This window comes from Eptatretus burgeri, chromosome 14, assembly GCF_056783735.1.
Source record: "Eptatretus burgeri isolate ZD-2024b chromosome 14, Ebu_testis_v1, whole genome shotgun sequence".
Taxonomy (NCBI): domain Eukaryota; kingdom Metazoa; phylum Chordata; class Myxini; order Myxiniformes; family Myxinidae; genus Eptatretus; species Eptatretus burgeri.
Genome location: NC_140974.1, coordinates 2,676,564 through 2,700,172, shown reverse-complemented (window position 1 = coordinate 2,700,172; position 23,609 = coordinate 2,676,564). Strand labels below are relative to the sequence as shown.

The following is a 23,609-nucleotide window of genomic DNA, read 5'->3' as shown; positions in this document are numbered from 1 at the left end:
GCACAATACGGCCAAGAAGGCGGCTCAGGCCTTACCCATTGAATTAGATGACTTTCTCATCGATATTTACTACTACTTGGACAAAAGTAGTAAACGCGTCAAAGGAGTGAAAGCACTGCAAGAACTCTGTGATTCCCCGACACACAAGATTCTGAAGCATGTCGCAACAAGGTGGCTGTCCCTTGGTCAGTGCCTAGACAGGCTGATTGAACAGTGGGAGCCACTTCGCCTCTTCTTCAAAGAAGAAGTACGAAGAAAAATGCAACCAACTGTAGCCAAGACTGTAACAACGAGCAAGAAGGACGGCACTGTATCTACTGCCAGTACTGGCACTGCAGGATCAAGCACTAGTGGAGCAGCATTCACCACTACCACTGCAGTATCTGCTGCGAAGAAGACAGCAGGGACAGCACCAAAACCAATGCTGAGAGCAGGTAGCATCACCGGCCCTTCATCACGTTCATCTACAAAGCAGATCCCTTCAGAGTCGAGAAAGACTGTGATAGTCCCATCTACAGGCAAAGAAGGACCCAAGTTAAGTTCTGCTTTTGCCAAATCACTTGATAGAAGCTCAGCAAAACCTTCGAATCAGAGGTCTTCTTCCTTGGCTGCACCTACCTCAAGCTCTCTCCTCAAACGTAAAATTGGATCTGGTACTACGAGTCTGACCTCTTCTGCTGGCAGTAAACGCACGTGTGATCGCCCTGCGGCTAAGTGTACTACGAGTTCTACAACTAAAAGCGCATCTTCCTCAAACACTGTGCAGGAATCTAGAGGAAAAACGTGTCAACAGGATGTTCTTGTCTCCACAAACAAAACTCTATTGTTTCTTCCTTCGATATGCTAACAAGCTTTTTGAGAAGGGGAATCTTCTGCTCCAAAGAGACGAACCCTGTATTCATCTCCTGCACGGAGAATTGAATGGTCTTCTGAAAGATATCTTCGTACGGTTTTTGAAACCATCGGTGTCATCGGTTGCTCTGGTAAATGTACCCTTCTCTGACAGAAATCATCAGAAGAATGATGAGGACCTCATGATTGGGAACGATGCCAAACTGTATATAAGGGAACAAAGGAGTCTCAAGAAATCCACCTTCACTCTGAGTGAGTCAGACATCCAAGGTTTCTTCAGTGCAGTTCGCTCATATTATGTGAAAGCCTGCAATTACATCTTCAAAACCTGGCCGCTAGATGATGAATTAGCCAAGCATGCTCAGGTGCTGGATGTTAAGCTACACCAAGAAGTGGGGTTTGACTGTGTGGAGTTTTTCATCAAGAAATTCCCCTGTCTGTTCAATGGCGGTGATAGTGACATAGACAGTCTTGAGAGTGAATTCGCTCACTACCAGGCAGACGCCTCCATAGCTACAATTGCTACTGAGACAGTGAGAGTGGATGAGCAGTGGCGTCGGATTTCACAGCTCACAGATCCCTGCACTGGTGCCAAGAAGTATCCTAATTTGAGCAAAGTGATGAAGGGAATCTTGGTCATTCCTCATTCGAACGCATCATGTGAGCGGGCACTCAGTCTTGTACGGACGAATCATACTGAATTTCGTCCCAATCTGAGTCAAAACCCTGGAAGCTCTCTTAATTGAAAAACTAGCTCATAGCACCCCTTGCTACCAGAGAGAATACAGCAAAGACATAATCAGAAGGGCTAAAAGAGCCACACAGCTGTCACTCAGCAAAGCTGCCATGGAAAAAGCAAGCAGCAGTAGTACCAGCCAGTAAGGTAAGAAAAATATTGCTTCTTTTGTGCTTTTTGTTAATCTTTGATTGTCCCCTAACTTACTAATATTAACATACATGTAACATTAAAAAGTGCACAATTTTCCCCTTTTTTTTTGTTCAAAAAGTGGGAATTCTTAACATGTTAAATGCTCCAAAATAGGGCTCAGAGTGCACTAGAGAGCGTCTAGAACCCCAGAGCTTCCAGGGCCCTAAGGCGGGCCCTGGACCCCGCCGCAAGGGTCGAGCGCTCCGCGCTCGAGATGTGCGCTTAGCGCACATTATTTGGTGTCGGTTGCAAATCCTCCCTAATTCTGATTTCCAAAAGTTGGCATCTCTGCTATTTGCTTTACCTATAGTTGCCTGCTTACCCCCCATATCTATTACCACCCCCAGATCCTTCTCCTGTGTGATGCGCTTCAAAATTACCCCTTGCATCCTATAATCTTTATTTTCATTGTTCTTTCCCATCCGCAATACCTTACCCTTGCTCAGGTTAACCTCCATCTGCCAATCTTCTGCCCAATCGATACAAGTATCAATACTTTCCTGTATCTGATCATCACCCCCTCTGATATCCACCTTACCTCCAAGCTTTGTGTCATCTACAAATTTGGAAAGCTTACTCGTTACCCCATTATCCAAAATCGTTGATGTAAATATTGAATAGCAATGGTCCGAGTACTGATCCCTGAGGTACCCCACTACTTACAACCTCCCAGCAAGACATCCTCTCACTCTCAGCTTCTCTTTGCTTCCTAACACTAAGCCATATCACAATCCAATTATCTACCTGACCAGCCACTCCACAAGCCCTCACCTTGGTTAACAACCTCCAATGTGGTACCTTATCAAATGCCTTAAAGTCTCGATATACTATGTCCACTGCCTTTCCTCATCCACCCAATTAGACACTGCTTCATAGAACTCTAAAAGTTTTGTTGGACATGAACTACCTTTGGTAAATCCATGCTGACTACCTTTAATTTGTTTGTATTTATTTAAATGGTTCCTCGTCTGGTCCTTAATTAATGTCTCCAACACCTTCCCCACAACCGAAGTCAAACTAACAGGTCTATAGTTTCCCAATTCTTCTCTGGATCCTTTCTCAAATAATGATGTTACATTTGCTACTCTCCAATCCTCCGGTACCTTGTCCTGACTCCAGTGAGCTATTGAAAATATCCGTTAACATCTCACTTACCTGCTCAACCACCTCCATCAATACTCTCGGGTGAATATTATCTGGCCTTATCTACTCTTAGCTTACCTAGCTGTTCCTTTACCTCCTCCACTCCGACCTGGATCTTCTGTAAAAGCTCTTCCTCACCTCCTTGATGGATACTCTCAGCGATTGGCAATTCTCCTGGCTGTTCTTGTGTAAAAGTTGAAGAAAAATACCTGTTTAATAAGCCTGCCGTCTCACTTTCATCACTAACTAAATTGATGAACAAGGGGTTCCGATGGGAATACTAACAGGCTTTACGCATTCAGACATCTGTTGTGGGTATTTAATCTGAAATGGAAATATGGAAATATTTTTTTTATGAGGAGGTGTGATATCTTTATTAGTGCCCTGTTTGTTTCACTGGAGGAGACTCGATTTCCTCTGTCTGGCTGACCTCCGTCCGTCCCACCTGTGGTTTCCAAGCCTTTTTTCTCCAAACCCTTTAACATATTCACATGTAACTTGGTGAATGGCTTTATTATGATAAGTTACAGAGCAAGTTCGAGTTTCAGGATATTTCGTCAATTTTTCAGGGTTCTGCCCTTTTTGGACTGGGGGAGGGAGGGGGGGTGAGAGATCATATCGAGAGGGGACACTTATTGAAAAGCAATTCTCGCTCTCGTTGTTTTTATCTTTTGAACAAATAGAAACGTGCTCAACGATTGCCCATTACTCCTCTCTCGCCGTAGGACTGTTAAAGGCCCTGTCTCTCTGATCATGTAAATAGTACAAGTGAATAATGGGATTTGTAAAATTTTATTTGATAAACTCATCCCTGCTCATGATTTTTGTCGGTTTTATTATCTTGCCAAAACGAAGTTTTGAAAGATATGTTAGTCAGCTTGTATGTTTTTTTTTTGTTTTTTTTTTGTCTGTAATCACGTATAAAAAAATTCTGCAGAGCACAGTTATCATCAGAAATTTTTGTAACTTCGCATATCAGAGGCCTATAGAGGTCCCTTTCAGTGCACAAAATTTTGAAGGTCAAAGGTCAAGGTCACTTTGGCGCAAATCAGGGGAGTCGACAAAACCCTTATTTTTTGGGTAATTTTGATCGGATCGTCTTCAAACTTCATGGGAATATAGTTCATGGTCTGGCGCTCAGCTGATTAATTTTTGGTGGCGATTGGCCTTCACCTTCATATGTTTTTTTTTTTGTTTGTTTGTTTGTCTGTAATCACGTATAAAAAATTCTGCAGAGCACAGTTGTCATTGGAAATTTTTGTAACTTCGCATATCAGAGGCCTATAGAGGTCCCTTTCAGTGCATAAAATTTTGAAGGTCAAGGTCAAAGGTCAAGGTCACTTTCTCGCAAATCAGGGGAGTCGACGAAACCCTTATTTTTTTGAGTAATTTTGATCGGATCGTCTTCAAACTTCATGGGAATATAGTTCATGGTCTGGCGCTCAGCTGATTAATTTTTGGTGGCGATTGGCCTTGACCTTCATGGTTAGCGTCTCAGGTCAAACATATTTGACCCCAAGGTCAAATTTTCAAGTTTTAGGAACCATATCGTGTAGTACCTCAAATTGAACACCTCGATGAGTGCTTTCTCGATATGTCAAGCTTGAGACATTATGACGTCATTTGGTGACGTTATGAGGCAAAAGCATATTTTTCATGGTTACTCTGTAGAACGATTCTCATCGGAATCTCTCGTAGGCAGATATTCCTCAAGGAGTTGTTCCTGGTGGATAGCAGCTCTGTTCACCTCAGTGTGACCTTAAAGAAGTCACACATGGTCACCTTTTGGCAAGAGACTGGTCACCCTGCGGGTGACATTGGTTTATCTGTTTTTTTTTTCTTTTTTCTTTTCTTTTCATTTTTTTTTTTTCATCCTCACCTATTCCCGCGACCCAAATTCCATTCCAACCTGCTGGCTTCATATTCCTGTGTTTTCTGTATGTTCTACATGAAGCTTTTTCCTCAGTCTTTTATTATTTGTTTATTTATTTCATTGAAACAAGACTCCAATGCACAACTTTCAGTGGGAACAGTCACTCGTCAAGAGCTGAAAGGTTTCCTCAACACTGTGAGATCCGTTTTGGGTAATTCTGGAGTTTTTGCTTGTGAGTTGATGTGCTGTTTGGCTAGTTTGGTATACGTATCTGTTAACCTTTGGCTTTTCTAATATAACGAAGAGCCCCATGGAAGAACACAGTGATGGAGGGTGAATGTTCGTGGGACAAAGGAAAAAACAGGTGGATGATCACACACGGATGCACCTCGGCACTTCAGTTGTGGCAGGCTAAAGGGGTGTGTGGGTTTAATTGTTTTAAAAGAGCTCGGTGATAGCTATGGGAGATGCTGAGGAGATGTGCTGCAGTCTTTTTAAGGATTGGATTGAAAAGCATGAGACGACTCATAATTGTTCCACAAGGTGAGTAGAGGTGAGCATTTAGTTTTGACGAAATCCTGGTGGAACACATGCAGGCAATGCATCGAGATTGAGACTAAGAACATCAATTGCTTGTGACAATCAGACCCTGCCACCTGTCAAAAGATGCCAGTGAAGTGGAAGAGTGAACAGTGGGACGAGCACATATTACCGGGGTGATTTGATCAATAAAGAAACGTCCCATTGAAAATCGTTAAGCGGACATATTTTGATGGATGGGTGTCATTGAAATTACTGCATTATGAATTTGATCCTCTTGTCTAAGTTGTACATGTTTGTTTCCAGGATACTTTATTACCTCTGCCACCGAAGGTGAAGGCAGTTATGTTTTCACCCCTCTCTGTCTGTCTTTATGCAGGATATCTAAAAAAGTTGTGGACAGGTTGGGTGTGTGACAAGGACGAACTGATTAGATTTTGGTGAATATCCAGATCCAGATCCGACTACTAGAATTTTTAACGTGTTTCTTCACCATTGAGAGATTGGGCCAAAAACAATGTATAGCATGATATTTCAAAAAGTTATTGGGCCTGATACATTCCACTGGATCAGGCATTGTGTTGCAGAGGTATGTACTCTTCTGGTTTCATCTCTCTTGTTTATTGCTCCACCTCCCCCTCATGCCCCCCCTGTCTGCAGCGATATTATGGAACATCATTACCTTTTGGCACACTGTCATTTGAAAGGGAAAATGTTGGCCTGTTGAGCATTGAGCAGACTTTGGCCGACTTTGCCACCCTACTGCTGCACTTGCAGAGAGACCTTGGAGCTGAAAAGTGCCCTGTTATTGCATTTGGTGGCAGGTGATGTCTCTTAAAGGAAGAATGATTTTGTATTTGTGTGGTGAGAAGATGGTGATGTGTAATTTCTTTTGGTTGTAGTTATGGTGGTATGCTGAGTGCGTATTTCCGCATGAAGTACCCAAACCTTGTTGCTGGAGCTCTAGCTGCCAGCTCACCGCTGTACCTCGTTGCAGGCCTTGGAGATGAATTTCAGTTCTTTCGAGATGTGACCGTGGTATACAACTTTGTTTTTGTTGTTTTTTTCTTCTCCCTCCCAATTGTCCCCAATTTCTTAGAAATAGGTGTTTTATTATTTATTTATTTTTATGCATATCACATGCATATAAACAAAGATGTTTTTACTTTAATTACCAGGAAGTTTGTAAACTGGATGCTTTGAACGTGCAGTACAATGGTGTTTCGTAGAGAAAGATAAATGTGCAAACCTTGATGAATGTACATTTCAGGATTTTGAGAGATACCACCACAAATGTCCCAATATGGTGCGAGCGGGTTTTGCAGCAATCAAATCGTTGGCGTCAAAGCAACGTAAGTGTATGGGACCGATGCAGGTGTGCCTGGGAAGTTTTGATGTAATTTACCAAAATCGATTTACATCTGTTTACTTTTTGTTTGCTCTACTGTTGAGATAATGTTGAGGAAGCTCAGTTTATAGACTTCTATGCTTGCACAGGCATGGAATTGTGTGTGTGTGTGTGTGTGTGTGTGTGTGTGTGTGTGTGTGTGTGTGTGTGTGTGTGTGTGTGTGTGTGTGTGTGTGTGTGTGTGTGTGTGTGTGTGTGTGTGTGTGTGTGTGTGTGTGTGTGTGTGTGTGTGTTGTATATATTGTTGCGAATTCGCGCCCACCGGTGTGCGGACGGCCACGTGACTCGAATCTCGGCACGTCACCCACCGGACGGACAATTCAGTCGTGACCCTCTCGGACCAACGCCGGGAGCTAGTCACGGGTGGGGGTTTAACCTCACCACGATCGTGCCAATTGCCTACCCACGCAGGATAGGGTTGCTCGTCAAATTCGATCTACCTAAGTACCTGCGCGAATGGTCAACCGGGCGATCGCACCATGCCACAGGCCGACTCCAGACACGAACCGCTTAAGCGGTCCGTTCCGTGCTACAGTGATAACCGAGCGGTGTTATTGTCGGCCTCGACGGTTCCGATTAATTATCGGGCGTATTAAGCCCACTACGAACCCTTTACGTGAAGCAGAATGGTGGGTCAATTAAAAGGAAGGAGACGAAGCTAAACGGGAAAACAGTTCAACACAATGCACATTTATTCTGCGGCACACGGAAAGCACGTATATACAGCCACAATAATCAAAATGCACATATAAAGCGAAAGCAAGAGTTAAACCGAATACGCGTACACACGGCAACACTTATACAGTTCTACTTTACAGACGGCGCCAACACACATTTACTCAAAACAAAGGAAAGAAGCCACCCTCATAGACAAGGGGGCAGACGGGGCCCGTGGGCCTTTATGGCGTGGGACTTGGCAGACCGAACAAGTCACATGAGACCGTTGCAGGTTACCTGCACCCTCGCGGTGCGATGGTGGGCGAGCTCTCTCCAGCGCTCCTTGTACGAACGCGCAGGTCCGCGCGACGCCTCCAGTCCGCGTCCCCTCCGCGACGTCCGGACTCTCCAACGAGCGCGTCGCTCTACGGACTGCTTCTCCAAGACCCAGACGGGTAGAAGACCATGAACCGCCGACGGACACTGACACTCTCACCGACCGCCCTGACCTGACCTCCTTTGACCTGACTCAGCGGCGCCTCCGTGCGCCCTTTTATTTCCCCGGCACCCAACCCCTCCCTTCGTGGCACGCGGGGGGGGGGGGGGAGGAACATTCCACCAGAGAAATCGGGGCGGGAGTTGAGTTCCAACCGTCATTCTTGTTTACCAGAGAAATCGGGGTGGGAGTTGTTGTTGTTCCCCTTTTGTGTTTGTGGAGACGTTAACGGTTGCTGGCGGAGTGGTGAGGATGGTGTGGCTGTTGAGAGGCAGGTGTGGTTGTGGTTGTTGTGAAGCGGCGTTGTGGTTGGTGGTTGTTATGTGATGGCGGTTGAGACGTGATTGGTTCAAAATAAAGATAGAACAGAAAAACGCCTAACTCAAAGCGTCGCAGCCCAAATGAATCGCATAAATCCCCTCTAGACAACGGGTTTGGGGCTAACTACACATGCACTTGGAGATATCTCACCTACGGGCCCGTCATGGTGTAATGCGAATTTCCACAGCCGTAACAATATAATGTGTTATCAGAGACCCTGGACAAAACATGTGCCAACACTTAAGGGATCCCTAACGTAGTTGTATCTGGAGTAATTTTGTCGAGCTAAGTTGCCACTCCCTTCATATCTGTGGAAAGGGAAATGCATTATTTGTGTCGAAGATTCGAAACCCTTTGCGATTCCTCCCCATCTAAATCCTCCATCTCACCCCCTCTTTCCGCACCTCTGTAGCGCATCCATGCACACTTTGCAGCACTCGAACATTAACATTCAAACTTACAAATTAAATTGTCCAAGAACCTCATATCACAAGGTAGCGGGGCAGCGACTGCAACAAGACTCAAATCAAGAACATGATAGTGCAGCACCAGAAGATGGGCAAGCCTCCAGCTAAGACATCTGACTGCTGCACCATGGGAGCTGGGCTCGACCAATGGGCGTCGCATAAAAAACAGAAAGGACCAGTAAGGAGGCAGCACCAACAAAGCTCAAGCTCATATGAGGCTGTTCAGGCCAATACCATGCCTCTCCCAGGGACCTTATAAGCTTGGGAATCCAAGGGCTCGAAGCTTGCGCACCTGGGGAAGTTGAGATTGAAGAGTCGATGTTGAACCTGCGAGGATGAACCCCGTGAGAACAAACGGGCTGGTGATGGTGGTGCAGCAGAGAGCTGACAAGTCGCTGAGTTTCCCTGGACGCACTGGACAAACACTGCTTTACACAATCCATCTCTGGCTTTCCCTACTTCTGATTTGTTCACTTTGATTGCACAAGGATATTCAACAACACACCCTGGGGGCATCCCTTTTTTAGTGTTGGGTTACTGACTCGCATCTCATGCTTTCCTGCCCTTCATTCTTCCCCTCATCCATCGCTCCCTTCATCCGTTATTTTTCCATCTTCCTCCATTCTGTCCCTCTTTTCTACTGTTCTCCCCCCTCTCTTTCTACTGTTGTTCTCCCCCCTCTCTTTCTACTGTTTATTTTCTTCTGTTGGTTCCTGATACATTATATGTTCTAGCTCTTCCATGAGCTTCAACTTTGAACACAAAAAAGGAATAACCCATCCATACTTCAGTTAGGCGGAGGAGCTCCTTGTGAGCCAACGGCCATCCATATCTAGTGCCCAACTGTGTCTGCGGACGTCCTCCTGCAGTTGGGTCACTTCTTATTAGGAGGTTGGTGGCAGGATTTGCACTCCGGCCACCGGAAAACCCTTCATTCTGCAAAACGCAAAAAAATCTGAAAACCCACTCCGTGGGAGTACCTCCTGTGCAGCTTCCCTTCGCAGGGCAGCTCACCGGATGACGGGATTGGGGCAAAGCCTTCGGGACCCCCAATCTTTGATAGGAGGGAAACCACGGGGTAACATCCCTGGGTCAGATTGCGGGAGAGTGTGTCGGAGTGGTGCTGAGGTGTCGTCCACCAGACGGCGGTCTCCTTGGGTTAACCTGAGGCGGTCCCTTTGGGTGGGTGCCTGAAATGTCCTATCCCTAAGAGAGGATGATCACCTGTCTCTGTTATCATCTGAGCTCAAGCGTTTGGACATTGGGATTGCAGCACTCTCTGAGGTTCGGAGACCGGATTGCGGTGAGATAATGGTGGGTGGTTACACCTACTATTGGTCTGGTCGCTCTGATGGTTACCATACCCAAGGAGTTGCTGTAGCTGTGTCCAATAAGCTGACCCCAATGATAATTGAGGTAACACCGGTCAACGAGCGTATTATGAGATTAAGGATTCGTCACTCCTTAGGTGGCATTTCCCTGGTCTCTGTTTATGCTCCGACTGAGGCGAGTGATCTCACCGTGAAGAATGCATTCTACGCCACGCTCGAGTCTGTGGTTGATCAGTGCCCCAGACGAGATGCACTTCTAGTCTTGGGGGATTTCAATGCATCGACTGGAACTGATAGGGATGGTTATGAGGTGTGTGTTGGTCCCCATGGGTCAGGAACTATGAACCAGAATAGCACCAAGTTCCTTGACTTTGCAAGAAGTCATGGACTTAGGGTGGCTGGTTCATGGTTTCAGCGCCCACAAGCTCATCGCTGGACTTGGTATTCCAACGCTGGCGGTGTGGCAAAGGAGATTGACCATCTCCTCATTGACGGTCGTTGGAGGATGATCCAGAACTGCAGGGTCTACCGGAGTGCTCAGTTCCTCAATACTGACCACAGACTTGTTGTAGCAACTCTAAAGCTGCACCTTAAATCCTGGAGAATGGTACCATCCCAGCCTTGGCTGGATGTTGCCAAGCTCAGGGATGAGAGAGTCGCTGAGGAGTTTGCGAACAGGCTGAGTGGACACTTGGGGGGTCTGGGTGCTTTGGGGGGTCCTGAAGAGTTGTGGAGCACCTTCAAGACCACCGTCCTTGATGTTGCCGGTGGATGCCTTGGAGCTCACCGCAGGGCAAAGAAGAATTTTGTCTCTCAAGGGACACTGGATACCATTGACCAGAGTCGCAGGGCCAGGCTGAATGGCAGAGCTGAGCTGTTCAGGGAGCTGAGGCGTAAAACTGTACGTGCACTGAGGGTGGACAAGGAGGCCTATGTGCGAGGAATCTGTGAGGGGGTAGAGCATCACCTGTGGACAGGTGATTCTCGTCCCGCTTACAGGGGAATTCGCGCATTACGTTCATCCAAGCCCATCCCTCGGAGCACTGCAGTTCGAGCAGAGAGTGGTAGGCTCTTGACAGAGGAGTCTGAAGTGAAGGCCCGCTGGGCCGGTTACTTTGAGCGGTTGTACCAGGCTGATCCCCCAGCTGTCGAGTTGGACGTCAAGGGTGTTACAATCCCTGTTGCTGATGCTCGAATCAACTGTGGTCCACCTTCGCTTGTGGAAACACGGGCTGCGATGAACCATTTGAAACGGGGCAAAGCTCCAGGGATCTGTGGCATCCACGCCGAACTTCTCAAGGCTGGTGGAAATGCTGCACTCGTGTCGTTGCATGCACTTTTGTGCTCTGCCTGGAACACAGGCATCATCCCAACTGACTGGAAGAGGGGCCTTGTTGTCCCTCTCTGGAAAGGGAAGGGTGATCGCCAAGACTGCAACAACTACCGAGGGGTGACGCTGCTCTCAGTGCCGGGCAAGGTCTTTGCTCGGATAATTCTTGATAGGGTTCGCCACCATCTGCTTGAGCACCAGCGTCCAGAGCAGTCAGGCTTTACACCAAAGAGGTCAACGATTGACCGTATCCTTGCACTTCGTGTCCTCACCGAACGCAGAAGAGTTTCGGCAGGGGCTGCTTGCAGCCTATGTTGATCTCTGTAAAGCGTTCGATTCAGTGAATCGGGATGTCCTCTGGAGGATTCTTGGTCTTCGTGGGGTGCCACCAAAACTGATCGATCTGATGTCTGAACTCTACTCTGGTACTGAGAGTGCTGTGAAGTGTGGTGGTACCATCTCTGACTTATTTCCAGTTGTTACTGGAGTTCGTCAGGGATGCGTACTTGCCCCCACACTTTTCAGCACTTGTATGGACTGGATTTTAGGGAGGATGTCGGAGAGATCAAGTTGCAGTGCATCGTTTGGGAATGTCAAGATCTCGGACCTTGATTTTGCAGATGATGCAGTCATCTTTGCGGAGACTTTAGACATCCTCTTGGGGGCCCTCGAGGTGCTGAATGAGGAGTCGGAGCCGCTGGGGTTACGGGTTTCTTGGGTCAAAACTAAGATCCAGGCTTTCGGTGACATCTTGGATGCTGCTGTCCTGTCTGTGTCTGTTTGTGGTGAGGATGTTGAGGTCGTGGAGAGATTCACTTACCTTGGCAGTGATATTCATGTCTCTGCTGGCTGTGAGTCAGAGGTCAATAGACGTCTGGGTCGGGCCTGGGGAGTCATGGATTCACTGGATCATGGGGTGTGGCGCTGCCGGTACCTGTGCGGGAGGACGAAAGTCCGAGTCTTCAGGTCCTTGGTACTTCCAGTCTTGCTCTATGGGTGCGAGACTTGGACTCTGACCAAGGATCTGAGACGGAGACTTAATTCCTTTGGTACCAGGTCTCTTCGGAGAATCCTTGGCTATCGCTGGTCGGATTTTGTGTCCAACGAGCGGTTGCTGAGAGAGACTCGGATGAGATTTGTTACCTGCATAGTCCGTGAGCGTCAGTTGCGGCTGTATGGACATGTGGCTCGTTTTCCTGACGCTGATCCTGCTCACTAGATTCTCTCAGCGAGGGAGTCTCATGAGTGGAGGAGGCCAGTGGGCCGACCACGTGCCTCATGGTTGCAACAGGTTGACCATCTCAAGGAGATGGGGATGAGCCTGGCATCTGCCTGGGGGATGGCCAGACGGAGACCCCTGGAGTACCGGCGGAAAGTGGACGCAGCGACGCGCTGTTTTGTCACATGCTCCCATACCTGACCTGACTTCAGTTACATACCATTCCTGCCAATATCCCTGTATTCCTCTATCGCCAACACTTTTAGGTACGTTCCAAACTCGAATTTGAACCCATCAACCGTTTTTGCTGCCCCTACCTTCCTAACGAGACCATTGCAGGCTTTTACAACTGAGTGAAGACCCCTTCCTTACTGTCATCTTAAGATAATGAAGGGTTTTTCAACAAAATGGACAGTGACAGGAACAGGGGTGACGGTTTCAGAGTAAGGAGAGAAATAGATGGGGAGATGTTGGGGATGGTTATTGAGGATAAAAACAAAAAAGTTTTAATGTGTCGGGATTGAAGATGCCCTGAGGTGGTTGTGTACTGCCAATGAGCCTTGGACAGCAGAGCAGTGTTCCATTGAGCTCCAGGCAGACTGAGGAAGAGTTATATTAGGGGAACAAAGGAGTGTATGTGAAAAGCGAGCCGAGATTTTAGGACTTTTATAAAGACGTAGTTCCTGGAGTGAAGGTGATGCCGAGTGACTTTCGGTGGAGGGATTGAAGAGAAGATGTAGCAAGACCTGAGGAGAGGCAGTATGTAATTGAGACCATGAAATGGTCTACAATGAGAAAGCAGCAGGCCCTGTTTCTGCTTTAAAAAAAAAAAAATTGTGAGATTCAAATATGTTGAGAGTTTTGGAATCCACAGCATTCAGTGGACATTTATGAAGTGGAGTCACCAACCCATCATGGAAAGTGGTCTTCCGTGCCCCTCCAGTGAAAGCCTTAAGCTGAGTTGTTTTCCCAACAAGGGATGGGACTTGGCATGATAGAGATCCCCCATCTCCTGTTAGCTTTGACATATAGTGAGGCCGAGAAGTTTGACAGACTGAACTTCTTCCATGGGTTGATAATGGAAATCGATACGTGTGTTCATTTGACAATCATTTCACAAATACCAAGTAATGTGCTTCCTTTGCTCTCAGCTGTATAGTGAACTTTGTGTGAACTTTTTTGTTTTATTTATTTATTTAGTTTAACACGACTGCATTGAGGTTGAATAAGTACAATGGAAGGAGTAAAAATTAAACGTTTATTTGCAAGAAAGAACGAGCAATTCCACTACCATACATTTGTAATGTGATTTAATTTAATTGATTTTTTATTATTATTATTTATTGATTTTAATGAAATGTAAATTACCATCTGCCACCGAAGGTGCACGGAGATTATTTTCACCCCTGCCTGCTTGTGAGCAGGACATGTGAAAATTATGAATGGATTTGGCCAAACATTACTGGACAGGTTGGATGTGTGACAGACAAATTGATTCGATTTTGGTGAAGATCCAGATCCGGATACAATAATTTTTAATATATATATATAATATTTTTTTTTTTTTAAAGTGATTCTTCACCATTGAGAGATGGGGCCAAAAACTATATGTCGCACGATATGTCGAAACTATATGGACGAGTTGGTTTGGTGCCGAGAACAAGCCGATTCGATTTTGGTTAACATCTGGATTCAGATCCGGCCTATCGGTGAGATACTAAATGTAAACTGTTCAGCCTGGCGGAGGTGCGTGTTCTGCCAAGTGCAATTCTAGTTACTGGTTTGTATTTGTTTCTGCAAATTATTTAACTCCTGATTATACAATTGCTCTTCATCTGCTCTTTTTCTTTAATTTTTCTTGTTTTGCAACAATAGAGTGGGTGGCTTTGTCCAGCAAGATGCGCCTATGTGGAGACTTGAACAGCTCCAATGATCTGCCTTACTTGGAAGGGTGGATTCGTAATGCCTTTACAGTATTGGCCATGATGGATTACCCTTACAAGACCACCTTCATGTCACCAATGCCTGCCAACCCTGTCAATGCAAGTGCTCGGGCTTTTTGGGGTTTTCTTTCACTACCCCTGATTTGTTCCCCAGATTAAATTACGTACTTGGTTCCATTTAATGTTGCTGTTTTTCCTGAAACAAGAAACTTACTCGAGCCACTTATGATTCTTCCTGTTCTCAAGTGCAAATCTCCAGTAAAGTACTTCTCATACCCCTGGAGGTGAACACTTGTATTACATGAGTAGTTAACTGGGAAGGTGCCCAAGCGCAGCTGTTTTGTTCTTTGGGGTTCATCAACTTGGAGCTTGAACAGAATGCAAGGTCAACAATGTCGATATAAATTTGGTAATTTTTCTGTCTGAGGAAAACTATCGATGCATTCAATGACATGTTCATTGTAGTTGCTGTATTATGTGTGAAGAGTATCTGCAGCTTGTGTGATCAGCATAGCCCCTTGTGAAGTTGACTAATGGAGAGGTTATTCCTACAGGTGGCCTGTGACATTCTTCTGAAGAGCGATGATCCTTTGACTGGTCTCCGGGATGCTGCAGGTACGTTTGGATATTTGGTCTTCATTTCTAAAGTTGAACAAGGCCTCTGAAGTGCTTGAATATCATGGTTGACTTTGAAAAGCAGGCATAATAATAATAATAATAATAATAATAATAATGATAATGGCCCAGTGGATGAGTTAAATAATTGTGCACTTCATGTTACAAGCATGAAATTTGGCAGGAATGGAGACAACCCCACTCGAAGAAAATCCAGATTATGGAGGAATCTTTAAAAAAAGTTTTTTTTTTAATAATAATAATAATCAGCACAAGGGGGTCATTAATTTTACCATTTGGTATTGAAGGGTTTTCTAACATCCAGATTACAGCACAGGATATCAAACTACTAGGTCCAAATGAAGCTTTTATGAAAATCCATAACATGAGATCACGAAGATGCAACTCTTGACAACTTTGGGATGCTGCTGGAAGTGCTGTCCATAAATGGATCCCATTGTTCAGATGAATCTCCTCGAAGCCCAGCTTAATGGATGAGGCAACTCGGGGGAGCCGTTGATTCACTGTCCCCAAACATGTCCTCAACTTTGTTATGGTCGAAGAGATTTGTGTAACATGACTGTGTGTTATTTTGAGCATAACTTACCTGTAATTGGCTCACCTGTCGCTAGCAAAGCGAGATGATCCGTTTGAAAGAAAATGGTGCTGTTCTTTTGAAGTAAAGTTTCAGCAGAATAAGATATAGTTAATTATCAATCGAATGAACTCTGCACTACGTACATCCTGTATTTATTAACTCTGAATGAACTTTTAAATCAATTGTTGAATTTAGCTCACCTGACCTTGTAACATCAGTGGTGGAAGTAGTAAAATTAACATTTTGACCAAATGCATTCAAATTCCCAAGATTCAACATTGATATAATTGATTCAAGCAATTATCTTATAAATGTCACATGTATTTGAAAAAGGCAAAAGTATTCGTACATTTCATGCTCTTCACACACCGGTAAAAGTGGACTGGAAACTGCATCACCATGCTGCTGATGTTTACGTTCTTCACGTCCAATTATTGTGATCGGTTTCACATACATCATCATGGTACATGCTGCACACACAATTCACTCCTCACCGATCCCTCAAACGTGAAAAAACAGTTGATCCTGATGTCGATCTCTCCCACACTTGCAGAGTGCTGTGCAGTTGAGTGCTGCCTTAACACACCTGCACGTACGTGTTTCTGCACCCTTTCTGGTGCACCACATCTAAGCAACTCTTGACAATTTTGGGATGCTGCTGGAAGTGCTGCCCATAAATGGATCCCATTGTTCGGATGAATCTCCTCCAAGCCCAGCTTAATGGATGAGGCAACTCGGGGGAGCCGTTGATTCACTGTCCCCAAACGCGTCTGCCTTGATCCACAGCCCTTTTGACATGTTCCTGCAGTGCTGCATGTGAGGGATGTTTTCTGTTGCCGTTTCCTTGCGTGATTGACACCCACCAGGTCACTTGTCCTATCATACAATAGGAGAACAAATCTCTCAATTCATGCAAAATTCATTTCTGAGATATTGTTGGGGGCACTTGAAAGAACAAGGAATGTTTCTGTGATATCTAATGACTTCCACACCTGCGTTCTTCCTGATTCTGTTGAATGGTCAGACTGTGGAGCAGCTTTCTCTGGTCCTGAAGCTGCAACAATTTCATGAATGGCAACAATGGAAATGTGTTCTCAGTACCAAATGTGACCCTCAGTATCTTGAGTACTTGATGGTTTTGGCTGTTGATAACACATCAGTAGTGTCTGCACTCCTTAAAAGGATTTATGGGGTTTTTTTTGCTTCTCTTCTTTATAGCATCTGACATGTCAGCATCTTCCTGATCACATGGTCTAAAGCAAGACAAATTGTCATCTTGATTGCAGACAACTTCATCACCTAAGGTGCTTATGATTACATTGTTGGTGTCTGTAGTGAAGGATTTCAACAGATCTTTCTTTTTTGTTTCTGTCACTTCAAAGAAAATCCTGCCAATTGTGTGCAACAAATAAGTTTGCTTCCACCAGTCATCTTTCATTGCATCCTCTCCTCTTCCTTGCACTTTCTTTCAGACTGTCATTTTGTACTCATCCAAAACAATTTGTCTTGTCTGCTTGTAGTTTCCAGCTGCTTGTCCAAGTAATGCAGAAATATGGAATCTGCATGTTCAGCAAATGTCTTCTGAGTCCATGGGTTCAACATGTATGTAATTGCTGTGCCATCTAGAATGGTCACATCGACAAGCGGTCGTCTGTCCGTGGGATGGCGCCTCTTCTTGGCAATGGAGAAGAACAGACTTTGAGCACGGATGCAGCATGCCGATATGAGATCTTGATAGTGGACAGGGTTGATTCTCATGCTGAAATAATTTATTAAAGTTGCCATCCCTAGTTTGGCAAGAGATGTAGAGAATGGAGAAGAGGCTACAGTCACTCTTCAGACGAGCAACATGCATCTTTGACGAAGATGTTTTCTGTGCATTTGGAGCTGACATCAACGGAAATTTGCTCTTTATTGGTGTTGAAAGGGGAACATTGTTGATGAGTCTTTCCTTTACAAACATTTCATGTTGTTGGCGGCCATGATGTTCGATATTTATCTTCGTCTTCACCGCTGAAATGTCTGAAATTTGTCTGGAAGTAGTATCTATCAGTGGTGGATGAACATGAGGCACTATGAATGATTTTGATATCCCCTGGATTATGACAAATCATAATCTAAAATATCGACGTTTTGAGCAGTTTGGCCTATTACAAAGACCTGTTGGGGACATGAAGAGCTGTTGGTCTATATTTTGTATGATGTGTTCACATTAATTAGATCCTATTACCATTATAAAAAAAAATTCTTGAAAAATATTGGCAGAAAATGTGTTCTCACCTTTGTTATGGATTTTCATAAAGGTATGAATAAAGAAGCCATCCCAAAATATTGAGTTTCCATCCTATAAAAGCTGCAAGGTGTCCGTTTTGATTTTTATCAGGTCATGTTGATATGTGACCATGAATAACATAAAGGGGGATCACCACTCTCCTTTGACTATTTCCTAACCACTACTCGCACTGAAGATAGGAACCGGGGATGTGCACCACTGGAAACACCGATGGACAATGTATCGAAACCAAACCAAATTCCCAAGTGCCTCCGTAATCTAAATTTACTTTATACACCCTGGTGAATGTTTATGGCAAGTTTTCTGCTTGTATATGTGAACAATCACTGAAAAATGCACATATTCGCTCGACTACGAGTGGCAAATCAACAACCTTTATGTTTTTACAAAAAGCTTTTTTCATTTTCAAAATGGATGTTAATTATTTTGTGCTTGGCCCTTCTTAGCCATATTCTTTATATCTAATGCTTCTTTGGATAAACGGCAGCAAATGTTCTTTAAAATTGTGATATATGGAGAGATTGTTCATTTCTGAATATTCAGGCTGGGCTTGTGGGAGTGTAGAGGATTGAAGGGTTATCGTACGTTACCTATCGACCTCAGAGCACCGCAGTGAGTGCACCAGGGGCAGTCTTACCTATGGGGCAGCCTGTGAAATTGCCCGTCCCCCCCACACGGGGGGGGGGGCAGGGGGCATATGCTGGTGGAGGTAATATACTGTATGTCCTACTGAAGAATCTGTCAATTACATCACCAAGTGTATGGAATGAAAAATCTGAGTTTTCATCGACTGGATTTCAATTTTCTCTGATGGGAAAAAATTCAAACAACAACTGGTTCCAGATGTTGATCTTCCCTTCACAATTGAGCTATTCCATTCACATTCGTCGGTTGTATTTATTTATTTAGTTATTTATTTTTAAATGATTACCACATATGCACACATCATCAGTCGAGCTGATGTTTTTTTTTATGGTCCACCAAGGCAAAATTAGGCAGAAGCAGTGAAACAATATTATTCAAGGTGCCCAGAAAAACAAAAACAACTAAAAGCAGAGAAGGAATTACATGAAGGTTTCCAAAAAGTTACTAATTTCTTCAAAAGAAAAACCGAGAATGAAGCAACAATGACCTTAGGCCTCCTGCAGGCCTCCTGATTAGTCACGTTCAATGTACTCAGAATGTGAATTCCTGAAGGATGGAGAACCTGATTCAGCCGTTATAACTGTACCACAGATGATGAAGACTGGAACTCCAAGCTGAAAAGGATGATTTAGTTGGACAGGAGAGGTTTCAGGGACGAATTGGCTCAAAGTATGCACCGGTCAACATGCCGAGTGACTTCTTGAAATGGCAGCATCAAGGGAATACAAGGAGCACTTCGTGTTGTTGCTGAGATAACAAGAGGTACAATGTCCAACACGCAGTTCCAACAAATAGTTGAGCAAGTTAAGTGGAGAAGAATACTTCATCGGGTAGATATAAGATGAGCTCAATCTCCTCCCTGGACCAGTGCACAGTGGGTTGAATAGGAGCCACTGTAGCAAAGGAATCTAAGGGTCATTAAACCCTCACAGGTTCCAATAAAGAAGACCCCCGATCACTTCCTTCACTGTGGATGTTGTTTTTGAAATGATGTGCACCACTGGAAACAGTGTGGCAGCCCGAGAGAAGTCCCAACACCTGTTTTTGCTCTATCTCTATCTCTATCTCTATCTCTATCTCTATCTCTCTCTTCCCCCCCCCCCCCCCTCCGTTCCCCCAATACTACTGCGTTTTCACTCCTCGTGTTGTTGTTACTCCCTTTATCCGGAGTCTGGAAACTTAACAGCAAATGTCGTCTTTCCCAGGCACAATTTGATGAATACAGCAAACCCTTAAATATTGTTGTGTGCTGGGGGTCAGTGGCAAGAACGACTGTTAGGTGGGGAAAATTGCGTCGTCTCCACCAGACTGCCCGGAATTGTGGGCGTCGCTCTGGATAATTCTGTTCCGGATTTCGCAGAACCGACCGTGGTCGCCAATATCTTGATCACGTGGCGTAGGGTTATTTGTCTCGAGCCAAAGTACCTAAGTATCCACGCAATCTCGTCTACCGGGGATCCACGCCCTTGGAACGCCTGGTCGAACCGGATTTACTCTACCAGCACCAGTAAATTCACACTACCAACTACCGCTTTGCCACCTACCTTTTTGGCTTGTTGCAGTCGAGCGGGGCCTGCCCAGGACGTCCCGGCTATGATAGACCGATTACCGGGGATGAAACCCCGCTTATACTCAGACCCGGACCATGCTGGACCAATGTAAGAAGAGACAGAAACGGACTGGGAACATTTCTAATAAAGGTTTATCTATCTATAATTCCAGGTGTGTGTGTGTGTGTGTGTGTGTGTGTGTGTGTGTGTGTGTGTGTGTGTGTGTGCGCGCGCGAGAGACCGGTTTCTCGACAACCTCTGGTCCGATCTAATTGAAACTTGCCAGGTATATTGCTGGGGACCTGAGGATGTGCCTTTTCAAGGTTTGATATTAATCGGACAAGTGCTTCCCAAGTTATGGCCATTTATTTACCAAACCAATGGGAAGACACATTGTTGCGTGGGCGTGGCCGATGGGGAAGGGAAGCACAGCCACGTTCCCCATTACAGGTTACAACGTACGGGCTTCCGGAGAGTGATGACTTTGTGTATTCTAATAATTGCTCGATTTCTTGTGCGCATTTATAGATAAACACAATGGCCCAAGTTGTGATCGTTTTCATATTAGACGGTGTATAAATTTCGGGAACATCAGAGTGCTGGTATGCTCCGAACCAGGAAGTAAATTTTTTCTCTCTCTTCTCTTCTCTTTTTGTTTTTCCTTGCCACGACATTGCGAAAAGGTAAAATACGTTGGCGCTAATTGAATAATTGGGTATTAAAAATAAATTGCGAATAATCATAACTGCGAATAATATCGAACTTCCGGGTCACGCACGTACGGGCACGTGAGAGCGAAGAAACGGCCTGTGTGGTTTATTTATTTATTATTATTATTATTTTTTTATGGGCACGTACTAGTTAACAGTAAAAAGACACAGGCAAGACTTAATGCGAATATGCAAGGAATATTTACAAGGATTCAAGCATTTACACAGTTCTAGTAAAGACGGGCCCACACGCAGACGCACACACACAAAAAGAAAAGAAACCCCAGAGTCTTTATTTGACCCTCGCAGCTGTGAAGAGAGACAAGCTGGGGGTCAGAGTTCGTGGGCACCTGGTAGTCGAAGGAAGGGAGTCTTTGTAATGCGGCACCTGCTTAAGGTCGTTGGGGCACGGTCCGGGAGTTCATGCAAGACTCGTGGCTCGTGGCGGGGCTCGTGTGGGGAATAGGCAGGGTCAACAGAGCTCCTCTCAGCCACCATGAAAACTCTCTCACTCACTCCGAGAGTCTCGGAGATACATCTTCCCCCCACGGGGAGGGGCTCTTGGCGAAAAACACCTCGCTGTCCGCCTCCAATTGGCCAGGATCCTACGGGCACAAACTTCCTGGGCGGGATTTCGGCCATGCCCGGAGAAAGCCGCCCCTCCCCTCCACGCGTGTTTGAGGAAGGTGAATGGTGGTGAAGCCACCTCAAACATGCTCGGGAATCCGTCTCGGGCAAAGGTGCGCTGTGCCCCGCGAACCGAGGGCGTAAGCACGATGGTACCGTGGATCACAATGGGGGATGTAAAAGTAAAAGAAAGCGATTTATTAACCTAACTAAGCTGTCGCAGCGCATACATTTAATTATCCTACTAAACAAAAGGAAGGGACCCGTCTCACACATACTTAACGGAATAACTGACTTTTGGGACCTGTATGTTGGATGCAAATGGTTTCCAGATCCGTAACAATATCATGGTTTTGACCAATCCAGGCAACCTGTTTATGTACATATTTAGTTTTTGGGGCTTGATTCTGACCAATTGTGGTTTTTGAGCTGAGTTGTGATGGTTATCTTGCACCACGAGGCTTTCACTCCTTTATAATGGAATGGTGCTAAAGTGGAAAATGATAAACAAAAAGTGTCATCTCTCTTCTTCTTTCGGCTTTATATTTTCACATGTTCTGGATTCGTTTTTTTCTCCAAAAAATTAACAAATGCAATCATTCTGATTTATCTTCCATACTTCCTAATTATTTCGTCAATGCCAATGTGATGCAAGGCCAATTTTAGTTGTACAGTAAGGATGAAATTGGATCGGCAATCCCTCACCCTGACATACATAGATAACTTCCAGTGGAATGTATAAATTATCCTCTAAATTGTCTGCAGGAATCATGTACAATTCGAGTGGGACGAAGAACTGCTACAACATATTTGAAGACTTCAAACCCTGTGCAGACCCTACCGGGTGTGGTGTGGGTTGGGGCAGCTTGGCTTGGGACTACCAGGTAATCCTGTGTCATTTTGTGCAGCAGACACAGCAACCGAGATACCTGTTGTTATGGCTTGAGAAATCTAACTCGTACGATGGAAGCATGTATGTCCCAGAAAGGGACTGTTCTGTGATTAACACCTTTCATACACTGATTAGGTCAGTTCTAATAGGTCAACCCTTCCTGTGAATCGCTGAGTACAAGCACCATTTTTCAATTCATTCAAGAGTGTATATTAATCATAGAAATATACAACCACTTCTCAAATTCACCCTTTACAAGACCAAAGGCCACTGCCGGAGGTGGCTACACATTGCACAGCCATGATATAAGTGAAAGAACAAGATGTCATCTTGATAGAAGAAAATCTTGTTCTGATGACCATGAAGACGAGAATGTTTGTTCCTGGGACTCCTGTGGCTAAAACAATCATTGTACCACAACACATAAAACAGCCCCATATAATTTTGTCGATTCTAGCAATTATACGTGACATTGACATAACTATAAAAACACTCGGTAGAGCACATACCTCCACCAGGCTGAACAGTTCACGTTTTGTATCCCACCGATAGGCCGGATCTGGATCCAGACCTGAACTAAAATCGAATCGGCTTGTTCTTGTTAATTACCCAACTCATCCACCAAGTTTTTGTCAGAATCCATCCACAACTTTTTGAAATATCATTTTGGCCTTGTCTCTCAACGGAGAAGAATCGCTTAAAAATTAAATTGTCAGATCTAGATTCTCCCAAATAGAAGGGTGAAAGCAACTTCTGTCCACCTTCAGTGGTGGAGATGATAAACAAGGTAAAAGTGCCAATATTCATTTTCATAAACCATCTGTTATTGCCATTTGGGTCCAAATGATCTGCCACTGATACAATTTAATGTGATATTAAAACAGGCATGCACAGAAATCAACCTACTGTGCTCGAGTAATGGAAAGACGGACATGTTTCCGGTCATCTCCTTTACAAGTGCTCTCCGAGAACAATACTGTCAAAAACAATGGGGTGTCACACCTCGTCAAGACTGGCTTGCCACCCAGTACTGGGGAACAGGTGAGAAAACACACACGCGCACACACACACACCATCCTACCAAACTTGTGTAATGTATGAACATTGTAAATTTTGTTGATTAGAGGCATTCTTTCCATGGATTGTGATGTTCATTGTTTTTATTTGTTAG

At 44.8% G+C, this 23,609-nt stretch overlaps 1 protein-coding gene across 1 annotated transcript in view; it reads left to right on the top strand.

The window, feature by feature from the left end:
- The window catches only part of DPP7 (dipeptidyl peptidase 7), a 35,266-nt gene that overhangs the window by 3,271 nt on the left and 8,386 nt on the right, over positions 1–23,609 (top strand). Inside the window, exons 3-9 of the mRNA XM_085853548.1 lie at positions 5,997–6,160; positions 6,239–6,374; positions 6,607–6,688; positions 14,441–14,607; positions 15,063–15,123; positions 22,312–22,430; positions 23,323–23,479. Coding sequence (XP_085709674.1) covers positions 5,997–6,160; positions 6,239–6,374; positions 6,607–6,688; positions 14,441–14,607; positions 15,063–15,123; positions 22,312–22,430; positions 23,323–23,479 — 886 coding nt within the window. The remainder of the gene's footprint in view (positions 1–5,996; positions 6,161–6,238; positions 6,375–6,606; positions 6,689–14,440; positions 14,608–15,062; positions 15,124–22,311; positions 22,431–23,322; positions 23,480–23,609) is intronic.